The sequence below is a fragment of the Stigmatopora argus genome, chromosome 16 (genome assembly GCF_051989625.1).
Source record: "Stigmatopora argus isolate UIUO_Sarg chromosome 16, RoL_Sarg_1.0, whole genome shotgun sequence".
NCBI lineage: Eukaryota > Metazoa > Chordata > Actinopteri > Syngnathiformes > Syngnathidae > Stigmatopora > Stigmatopora argus.
The window spans coordinates 378,628-388,945 of record NC_135402.1 but is presented as its reverse complement, the minus strand read 5'-3'; the positions used below and the strand labels follow the sequence as shown (position 1 = coordinate 388,945).

At 36.6% G+C, this 10,318-nt stretch overlaps 2 protein-coding genes across 21 annotated transcripts; one reads left to right on the top strand and one right to left on the bottom strand.

Annotated features, from left to right (window-relative positions):
• The first annotated feature begins 654 nt into the window (after window positions 1–654).
• LOC144090478 (peptidyl-prolyl cis-trans isomerase FKBP3-like) lies at window positions 655–6,335 on the top strand. 10 transcript variants are annotated; one of them, XM_077621951.1, is made up of 10 exons: window positions 657–841; window positions 2,130–2,256; window positions 3,045–4,063; window positions 4,215–4,341; window positions 4,534–4,634; window positions 5,300–5,378; window positions 5,460–5,565; window positions 5,778–5,887; window positions 6,089–6,160; window positions 6,241–6,335. In XM_077621951.1, exons 4-8 carry the CDS (start codon window positions 4,243–4,245, stop codon window positions 5,816–5,818), a joined length of 426 nt encoding a protein of 141 aa, XP_077478077.1. In that variant the 5' UTR covers window positions 657–841; window positions 2,130–2,256; window positions 3,045–4,063; window positions 4,215–4,242; the 3' UTR covers window positions 5,819–5,887; window positions 6,089–6,160; window positions 6,241–6,335. The 10 variants fall into 10 exon arrangements, with proteins under 10 accessions (XP_077478078.1, XP_077478075.1, XP_077478074.1 ...); XM_077621950.1 differs by lacking the exon at window positions 3,045–4,063; XM_077621943.1 differs by having other exon boundaries at window positions 3,117–4,341.
• Window positions 6,336–6,384: 49 nt separating this feature from the next.
• LOC144090480 (uncharacterized) lies at window positions 6,385–9,431 on the bottom strand. 11 transcript variants are annotated; one of them, XM_077621953.1, is made up of 8 exons: window positions 9,096–9,431; window positions 8,316–8,406; window positions 7,517–7,581; window positions 7,371–7,433; window positions 7,247–7,295; window positions 7,030–7,169; window positions 6,875–6,933; window positions 6,385–6,799 (listed from the first exon to the last, which is right to left on the bottom strand). In XM_077621953.1, the coding sequence occupies exons 1-6, from the start codon at window positions 9,234–9,236 to the stop codon at window positions 7,096–7,098; spliced, it is 483 nt and encodes a 160-aa protein (XP_077478079.1). In that variant the 5' UTR covers window positions 9,237–9,431; the 3' UTR covers window positions 6,385–6,799; window positions 6,875–6,933; window positions 7,030–7,095. The 11 variants fall into 11 exon arrangements, 4 of the variants coding, with proteins under 4 accessions (XP_077478079.1, XP_077478081.1, XP_077478080.1 ...); XM_077621955.1 differs by having other exon boundaries at window positions 7,030–7,173; window positions 7,271–7,295; XM_077621954.1 differs by lacking the exon at window positions 7,247–7,295 and having other exon boundaries at window positions 7,030–7,168; window positions 7,372–7,433.
• Window positions 9,432–10,318: the final 887 nt, after the last annotated feature.

The window sequence follows — 10,318 nt, the reverse complement described above, 5'->3', positions numbered from 1 at the left end:
TCCTTGGACTATGTCGTTTATTAAGAAAAAAAAAGCCTTACTATACTATGTCGTTTTTTAAGAAAAAAAGCCTTACTATACTATGTCTTTTTTAGGGGAAAAAAGCCTTACTATACTATGTCGTTTTTAAGAAAAAAAAGCCTTACTATACTATGTCGTTTTTTAATTAAAAAAAGCCGTACAATGCTATGTCGTTTTTTAATTTAAAAAAAAGCTGTACTATACTATGTCGTTTTTAAGAAGAAAAAAAAGCCTTACTGTACTATGTCGTTTTTTAAGAAAAAAAAAACCTTACTATACTATGTCATTTTTTAAGATAAAAATCCTATGTGCCTTTGTCACCTTTGCAAAGCTAAACTGTCAAGAGGCAATTCAAGACTTTTTTTGAACCTATTTCAAACGTGGGCCATCAAAGTGCAAACTTTTGACCATTTTGACCCATTTAAGAGCGCCCTGATGAATGATATTTCACCCATTTTGTTATACACAGCTGCATATGATGACAATAAAGACTTTTGATTTGATATAAAGGCGTAGCATCTCATAAGACTAGGCTTTAATTTCAAACTATTATATGAAAAAAAGTAAAAAAAAGTCGAGGGCGTTCCCTTAATTGACGTCACATTGGTGAGCCGGAAGTGAAACGGACCGGAAAAGAATGAAAAAAAAAAGGGTTTTCGTTTATCTGTATGCATGGTTTTGTTTTGTTTGTAAAGGGCCTCATTTGGGTCAGCTCCAACCAACCAAGACACGTTTGTTAAAGGACATGAACACAAGTCCACCAAGAAGTTGTTGTTTTTGACGTTGGCTGATTTTTGTGTACTCGCCGCATGCCGAAAAGGTAAGAAATGCTCCCGTTTTCTACATTGCAAGCTTCTATAAAGATAGAGTAGTTCCACTTGCAGTCATAATATCTCCAAATCCTATTGCGTTTAGTGTTTTTTAATCGTTTCAAAGATCGCGCAAGGACAGAAAAGAAGACGGCTCAATGAGGACTTTTCCAATTCGAAATTCGAAATTCCTTTATTTTATGACCATTTGTCATGAAACGAAAATCCGAATTGTGGAAAGACACTCTCCAGTAATATTGGTTATATCTGACGACTTGATTTATTTATTTATTTTTGTAATGACCATGTATAAAAAAAAAAAAAAAAAAACAACAAAAACAAAAAACGACATGGTATAGTAAGGCTTTTTTTCTTGAAAAACGACACAGTATAGTAAGGCCTTTTTTCTTAAAAACGACATAGTATAGTAAGGCTTTTTTTCTTTAAAAAACGACAGTATAGGAAGGCATTTTTCTTGAAAAAAAAACTACATAATATAGTAAGGCTTTTTTCGTAAAAACATGACACGATGTATTACAAGGCTTTATTCATAAAAAGCGACATAGTATAGTAAGCCTTTTTTCTTCAAAAACAACATAGTATATAGTACGGCTTTTTTTCTTAAAAACGACATAGTATAGTAAGGCTTTTTTTTCTTAAAAAACGACATAGTATAGTAAGGCTTTTTTCTTAAAAAACGACATAGTATAGTAAGGCTTTTTTTCTTAAAAAACGACATAGTATAATAAGCCTTTTTTCTTTAAAAAATGACACAGTATAGTAAGGTTTTTTCATAAAAAACGAAATAGGACATTGTATAGTAAGGCTTTTTTCTTTAAAAAAAATGACACAGTATAGTAAGGCCTTTTTCATAAAAAACGAAATAGGACATAGTATAGTAAGGCTTTTTTCACAAAAAACAACATAGTATAGTAAGGCTTTTTTCTTAAAAAACGAAATGCGTAGTATAGTAAGGCTTATTTCTTAAAAAAACCGACCATGTATAGTAAAGTGTTTTTCTTATAAAAAATGACCATGTATTGTAAGGCTTTTTTTCTTTAAAAAAATGACCATGTATAGTAAGGCTTTTTTCTTAAAAAACGACACAGTATAGTAAGGGCTTTTTTTCTTAAAAACGACATAGTATAGTAAGGCTTTTTTCTTTAAAAAACGACATAGTATAGTAAGGCCCTTTTCTTGAAAAAAAAACGACATAGTATAGTAAGGCTTTTTCTTAAAAAAAAAATGACCATGTATATAAGCCTCATCTCATTTTCTGAACCGCTTTATCCTCATTAGGCTAGCGGGGGATGCTGGAGCCAATCCCAGCTGTCTCCAGGCCAGAGGCGGCGGCGGACATCCTGAATCGGTGGCCAGCCGATCTTAGGGTACAAGGAGACGGATAACAACGCACGCACACTGTATAGTAAGTCCTTTTTCCTTAAAAACGACATGGTATAGTAAGGCTTTTTTCTTTAAAAAAACGACTTAGTATAGTAAGGCTTTTTTTCTTAAAAAACGACATAGTATAGTAAGGCTTAAAAAAAAAAAAAACATAGTATAGTAAGGCTTTGTTTCTTAAAGTACGACCATGTATAGTAAGGCTTTTTTTCTTAAAAAACGACACAGTATAGTAAGGCCTTTTTTCTTAAAAACGACATAGTATATTAAGGCTTTTTTTCTGTAAAAAACGACAGTATAGTAAGGCATTTTTTCTTTAAAAAAACGACATAGTATAGTAAGGCTTTTTTTTACCTGCAAGCCATTGCATACAATTTGTAATAAAAACTCCCATCTGTGAATTCCCTTTGCACATAATTTGTAAGTTTGTATTTGTAATTTTTGTACAGAATTTGTAAGTTTTACTGCTAGAATTTTTAAGTGTTACTGTTTCAATCAAAACCTCATCTGTGAATTTGATATTTTGATGTTTGATAAAAATGACCATCTAATCTAAAGTATTTCAAAATTGCAAGTTCTCCCAGATAGAATGAAGGTTCATTGGACGCCTATGACAGTCAATGGCAGCAGCCCATGTGTTAAATGAGTGCTCTTATTGATATTTTGATATTAGATATTTAGATCGTTTCAACAGTATTTAGAGTCTAAATACTGTTGAAACGATCTAAATTTCTGTCTAACTAAAAGTATACTAATACTTTTATTTGTTTGATAAAAATGACCATCTAATCTAAAGTATTTCAACATTGCAAGTTCTCCACAGAGAATGAAGGTTCATTGGACTGCTTCAATAAAAACACCATCTGCTATTTAATAAATTGACAGTAGATGGCAGTAGCCGATCAGGCGACCAAAAGACCGGCGACAAAAAAGACCGGCGACCCAAAAGACGACGACCAAAAGACCGGCGACCCAAAAGACGACGACCAAACTTCCGGGCGACCTAAAGACCGGCACCAAAAGACCGGCGACCAATCGACCGCACACGAACAAGAGTGACTAACATTTACACTTGTTTTAATTGTGCCAAAAAGAGGTTTTCTTTACTGTTGTGCTTGGTTTTGACAGCATTGCAACAAATTGATGATAATAAAAATAGAGTTTAGGTATTCATTGAGTTGTTGTTCAAAACAAAAAATAAAGTTGACAGCAGGTAAAAAAGCAACGAGTTAGTGATGGTGAAATCGTCCCAAAGCATTCTATTAAGGACTTACAATGATATGCTGTGATTTATTTCACTGGAATTTCTTTCAGTTAGTGGCTTGTTACTCAATTTGTTTCTATCTCTAGCCATCGGGGAGATATGAGATGCTGGGCCGATGATGAGCTAGTCAAACTGTTGCTATTTGAAATTGGGCGACGTGATTTAAAAAAAAAAAAAAGAACAGGTATAGTAAGGATTCTTTTTTTTAAATGACCATGTATTGTAAGGCTTTTTTAAAGACCATGTATAGTGAGGCTTTAAAAATGACCATGTATAGTAAGGCTTTTTTTCTTAAAAAACTGACCGTGTAAAGCTTTTTTCTTTAAAAAAAAAACTGTATGAAAATGAAAATTGATCATGTAGAGTAAGGATTTTTTTCTTAAAAACAAGACCATGTATAGTAAGGCTTAAAAAATGACCATGTATACTAAGACTTTTTAAAAATGATCATGTAAAATAAGTAAATGTATAGTCTCATTTCATCTCATTTTCTGAACCGCTTTATCCGCATTAGGGTAGAAGGAAACAAAGGAGGATGGATTTTATGTACAAATAAAAAATATTTTTGGTGAGTAAAATGTGGCTATATTCCTAAATAATATTTCAATTGTATGAGGTTATTATTGATGCTTTTTTATATGTGTCGCATAATACACGTTAGTATTATGAAAACAATGTACTTTTATGTGTCTTTTTTTGATACGTATTACCCACGTCAGAGTTCAAAGGTCGGCTCCACCCTTCAAAATGGCGGATGAGCCAGCTGCTAGTCCTTTGGTAGACTGCAGGCAGCTCAGAAGTGACGATTTACCGAAGAAAGACCCGATCAAGTTCTCACAGGACACGGTACGTTGTCATTTGGGGGATTTCGAAGAAGCCCCAGTTGTCATTTGAAGAGTGCTTTATGACGGTAGTAGCATGCTTCGATCGCGTCATGTGGCCCAACGTGGATGATGCAGACAGTCAAATGTTTGCAAACAAATTGGCTACATTGCGTTAGCTACAGCTCTTAATGTTTCATTCCATTGTGTGTTTCAGTTCCTCAACGAACAAGGATTGCTGAGAAACATCAAGAATGGGGCCATAACAGCCAAAAAGGAGCAACTTGTCGACGCCATAATGAGCTGTTTGTCAGCAAAGTGAGTCATTTTTTTCAATAGTAGTTTCTATTTACTATATCCGTGTAATCATTAAATATCAGCTTTCGGTATTCACGGCTTTGCTAAAATAGCTTGTTTTTCATTATGATACATTCCAATTTTGAATGAAAACACTAACTGGCTTGGCGTTGATTTTTTTTTTTTTTTTTAAATAGCAACAACTTGTGTGGATAACTCACAGCCACATAAATGCCATCAGTGGAGGTGTAAGGAATAAACGGTACACTTTTATAGAATATAGACATTTCCCTTCACTTTCTTAAAGGAAGACCTCAGGGCTTGGACCTTTTCATTTGTTTTATTTTAAATGCGTTTGAGACATTCAGTCAACCAAAGCGCAGGGGCCATTTTTCACTTGAGTTTAAACATATGATAAAATAACAATTTTCCCTCATTATAGGTCTCCAAACTGGTCCTCGAGGGCTGCTGTGGGTGCAGGTTTTGCTTCCAACAGATCCAACATTAACAGTTTAACCAATGGGGTTTTTCTGCTGAAAAAAGAATCACCTGAATGCAATCCAGTGATTGTACTACTAGGATACCAGATCGGAATGAAAACCTGCACCCTCCGCTGCCCTTTCTGGAATAGTTTGGGGACCACTGGTTAAATGAGCAATTCTATAATCATGCTGTGTTTTTTGCAGAGGTTTAAAGCCACGGACGGACACGGACGGTGGAAGAGGTGACAGCTGTCAAGAAGCCAAGGCAAAGGTTGTGGACGATGTAGGACCCAAGTGTTTCAGGTTATTTATTTTCTTGTAATGTGTACTAAACCTACTTATTGTGTATCTTGCTTCTCTGCAGTGTCCACCCAAGTTGACCAAATCAACGCTGAAGATGACTAGACAAACTTCCCCAAAAAGGCTGACATTGGTGGATGGCACACTTTTTGACAGCAACATCCCCTCAGGTACTTGTCATTATAGAGCAGGTGTCTCCAACTCTGGTCCTCAGGGTCCCTATCCAGTATGCTTTCCTTATCTCCCACCACATTTGAATCAAATGATCAAGATGTGATGGAAAATAAACTGGACAGGGGCCTTCAAGGACTGCAGTTGGAGGTTATTTATTTTCTTGTAACGTGTACTAAACCTACTCATTGTGTATCTTGCTTCTCTTCAGTGTCCACCCAAGTTGACCAAATCAACGCTGAAGAAAGATGACCAGACAAACTTCCCCAAAAAGGGTGACATTGGTGGATGGCACACTTTTTGACACCAACATCCTCTCAGGTACTTGTCATTATAGAGCAGGTGTCTCCAACTCTGGTCCTCAGGGTTCCTATCCAGTATGCTTTCCATATCTCCCAAATGATCTGGACAGGGGCCCTCAAGGACTGCAGTTGGAGATCCCTCTTATAAAGACTCAGATCATTTTTAAGTCTCCCTATTTCTGCAGTGGATGTCTAATATTTATATATTTTTTCCTCCTAGGGCTTTAATATGGTGCCGTCTTTTGCAGTGGGATGAAGGCCTGCTGACTGAGGAAAAGAGAGCCTTTCTAATGTTGGTAAAACCTAACTTTTAACCCTGTCCATTTTTTTTATGTTGGACTTAGTCTATTGACCCTGTTTTTTATTTTCCAGAGTGTCAAGAAGAGATTCTTTGTCCATGAACAGTGACACAACCTTATCTTTAAATGCTGGATGGCTTGTGGAAAAATAAAAGTTCTTGAAATGTACATATGCATTTTTTTTTGCTAGTTATATGAAGAAAAAAACACAAGGTGCTTGACATTTGAAAGTTTTTATTCAAAGGTACACATTGGTATGGACACTGTTAAAACTTCAACAGCACTTATAATAAAAAATAAAAAAATTTTTGCCTAACACACTTAGGCTAAAAAAAACCATATTTTTAAATTATAAAACACTTAGAAAAATTTCATCAGCACTTATAATAAATCGTTTTTTTTGCCTAAAACACTTAGGCAAAAAAAAAACAAAATACTTAGAATATAAACACCAAAAAAATAAAGGAAAAAAAAGACCATTGAGGGTCTTGGGTCTTTTTTCTCCAAGTGTTTTAACAAAGACAAATGACACTCAAATCTCTTTTATTAAAATTTCTGACTGAAGAAAAGAAGTGAGATCCTCCTTACCTTAAGGATCTGGTCACCATGAGCCAGAAAACTCTGGACTACACCTAAGAAGAGGGAGAGTACATTTAGTCAATAAAATAGATCTGGATGAATACTTGGATATTCGACAATAAACTCGCCTCTCAGAAGACTGCGTTCAGAGATGAGGCATCACTTGGAGACCCTCCAAAGTCTGGACCTGATGTGTGCAAAAAAAAAAAGCAAAAGTTAGCATATTTAGACACTGGAGATTCAACAAATAGACTTACATTTTTGTTGTTAAATCTAGTTTTACCTTGATGAGAAGACCAAAGATGATGCTAAACGGGGGAAACTTCATTTAACAAAGCTATTTAGGAGTTCAGAGACGCCACATCATGCAAGAGGCATCATCTTCAAGTGGGCAACCTGGGAAGATCACCTGGACATGGACATGGACCTGATGTGTGCAAAAAAAAAGAAGCAAAAGTTAGCATATATAGACACTGGAGATTCAACAAATAGACTTACATTTTTGTTGTTAAATCTAGTTTTACTTTGATGAGAAGACCAAAGATGATGCTAAACGGGGGAAACTTCATTTAACAAAGCTATTTAGGAGTTGCCAAACAACTAATACAGGAAGAGAAATCTTACAGAGTTCAGAGATGCCGCATCATCTTCAAGTGGGCACCCTGGGACGATCACCTGGACATGGACCTGATGTGTGCAAAAAAAAAAAAAAAGAAGCAAAAGTTGTCATATACAGAGACTGGAGATTCAACAGCTGGGATTAGTTTTACCTGTAACCTCAAGGGTTTGAGTGTCCTGGGGCACACGGGAACAACTGCATCTTGATTTAACCAAGCTATTTGGGAGTTGACAAACAATTATTACATGAAACAGAAATCTTACAATAAATGATCAAGATAAAGAATGAAAATAAGTTAGTGAGTGATCCGTGCTAATTTCCCTTTTCCAGACAAGGCGATTAAATATACAGACTGAAGTTAACAGCTAGTAGAAAGTTGGCTTAACAACTTTTGATTAAAATGATTTGTTTTGCACTCGCAGTGAAAACTATCAGTACATACATCATTTTGGAGTGAGCCTTTAGCTAACAAACTGTCCGTTGATATCTCGGCTTTGTTTCAATCCACTAAAAGTCTTTCTACACGACTCGAAAATGGAGAAAACAGACTATAGATCTCTTAGTATTAACATCAAGACGACGCTTGACGTGGTCAAATGGAAAGCGTTGTCGTGACGCTAATGCTAAGATAGCTTGTCACATGTGGCACAGAGCCCAAACGTAAATTGTCGACGGTGCGGTCAACCTGGCATTAAACTTACAGATTGGTTGGCGGTTTTGCTCAATTGATTCCTAAAAAATCTGCCGGTAGCGTGATAAAAATGCACTTAGGCCAGTAAATGGCTCGACGCCTTACCTCGTTGGCGTGCTACACGGACATCAGCATGGACATGGCTGTTGGAGAAGACGAGGCACTGCGCATGTGCTTGATTTAAACCGCTGCCTTGAAGATAGGCCACGCCCACATCGCCCCGCCATATTGAAAGTGGAAAAGATGGTGGCTTGCTTACTGTGCTCCACTAGGTGCTTTGTCTTCCCAACTCTATGTCTATGTTTTGAAGATGACATAGTATAATGGTCATGATTTTTGTGGTCTTGATCCTATAAAACAGTGTGTCTCATATCATTATCTGTAATGCCGTACTTTTTTTTTTAAAACTGCTTCACTATACCTGGTCATATTTAAAAAAAAAAGCCTTACCATACATGGTTACAGATTATAGTACTGAATATTGAGCACGTCCGGTCAGAATCAAACAGTTCCAAAATAACTGCAGTGTCTTAAAAAGCCTTACTATATTATGTCGTTTTTTAAGAAAAAAAGCCTTACTATACTATGTCGTTTTTTAAGAAAAAAAAGCCTTACTATACATGGTCATTTTTAAGAAAAAAAGCCTTACTATACTATGTCGTATTTTAAGAGAAAAAGCCTTACTATACTATGTCCTTTTTTAAGAAAAAAAGCCTTACTATACTACGTCGTTTTTTAAGAAAAAAAAGCCTTACTATACTATGTCGTTTTTAAAGAAAAAAAGCCTTACTATACTATGTCGTTTTTTAAAAAGAAAAAAGCCTGGTCTCTTTTTAAAGAAAAAAGCCTTACTATACATGGTCGTTTTTTAAAGAAAAACGCCTTACTATACATGGTCGTTTTTTAATGAAAAAGCCTTACCATAAATGGTCGTTTTTTAAAGAAAAATGCCTTACTAAACTGAAAATATTGTAGAAAGCCGGACAAAAACACGTCAAAACGTCCCGTGCATTGACCGGACAAATAACGAGTATCCTACCTGGGCTGTCTGTCTCTTGACCTGGCATCTCTCGTCCAAAGCCAAGGAGGAAAAGTCCAATGTTGCCACTTTATGTTGCAGCTGAAGCTGAAGGTCCCTCCAGGTTCCCCGCAATGTCCTCCATGCTTCCTTCTCCTGCATCGCTACATTGTTTGTATTCCTCCGTATGTTAACGCTGCTAATGCCGATTCAAATTGTAATCCTTAAACACAGCGATCTGCTCTCACACGGCTTTGCCACTAATTTTAGTAAATACTTGGTGGTCCATATTTGTGTTAAAAAGCCTGCATTCAGCGTCTGATTTCCTGTGTTGATCATGGCTCAGATTTTTGGATGGCTTCCTCTTCCGTATTGCGTCATTACGCACGTAGAGATAACAATGACTTCAAAATAAAAGCAATGCCCGTTTGGTCTATGCGTGAGGTGAAATTAGAAATGACGTGTATTTTGACATTTCCGATCAACCTTAAGGGGGTCGGTCTCAACCAACCAAAGGGCCGTATGCGGCCTGGGGGCGGTACAATGCCCAGGTCCAGGTCTGCTATACTACATGGTCTATTTTTTTTTTAAAAGCCTTACTATACATGGTCTATTATTTTTTTAAAGACTTACCATACATGGTCTGTTTTTAATGAAAAAAACTTTACTATTCATGTTCTTTTTTAAGCCTAACTATACATTGTCTATATTTTGTTTTGTTTAAAAAAGCCTTACTAAACATACATGGTCATTTTTAAAGAAAAAAATCCTTAGTATAAATGGTCCTTTTTTTATGGGAAACACTTTCACTAGCTTTCTGAAAACGACAACGTCTTTGGAGCATTACTGTTTGCGAGCCAGCGAGGGAGCGATCAGGGTCAAGCCAGCATTTCCAGTTCAAACCGGATTCTTTTATCTTGAGATTTAGGCACGGGCCAAAAACAAGCATGTGACCTCGCCTTCGCATGGGGGAGATCGGGGGTGGGAGGTAAGACGGACGGACGCCTTTCCGCTATCGGGCGACAAGGGGCCCCGCCCCGCCCCGCCCCGCTTTACTCACGGGCCGCCAATCCATCAGTGAGTGTTATTAGGCGATAAAACCAGAGTTCATTTCTCATTGACGTGTCCAGAAATAATCCAGAACGTCAACAGGAAGTGACCCAAGATTAAAAGGAAGTGGTAAAAAAGCTGTCACCTCGCCTCAAATTCAACAGAAAGGGACCTCCGCCCTCAACTCAACTTAA

Excerpts from the sequence above, each read along its gene's own strand:
- LOC144090478 (XM_077621943.1), top strand. The coding sequence starts at position 4,180 with ATGTGTCTTTTTTTGATACGTATTACCCACGTCAGAGTTCAAAGGTCG. Across the intron at positions 4,342-4,533 it reads TCAAGTTCTCACAGGACACG|TTCCTCAACGAACAAGGATT; the intron begins GTACGTTGTCAT and ends TGTGTGTTTCAG. Across the intron at positions 4,635-5,299 it reads ATGAGCTGTTTGTCAGCAAA|AGGTTTAAAGCCACGGACGG; the intron begins GTGAGTCATTTT and ends TGTTTTTTGCAG.
- LOC144090480 (XM_077621953.1), bottom strand. The coding sequence starts at position 9,236 with ATGCAGGAGAAGGAAGCATGGAGGACATTGCGGGGAACCTGGAGGGAC. Across the intron at positions 8,407-9,095 it reads TCAAGAGACAGACAGCCCAG|GATCAAGACCACAAAAATCA; the intron begins GTAGGATACTCG and ends ACTGTTTTATAG. Across the intron at positions 7,296-7,370 it reads ATGCGGCATCTCTGAACTCT|CATCATCTTTGGTCTTCTCA; the intron begins GTAAGATTTCTC and ends TCCCCCGTTTAG.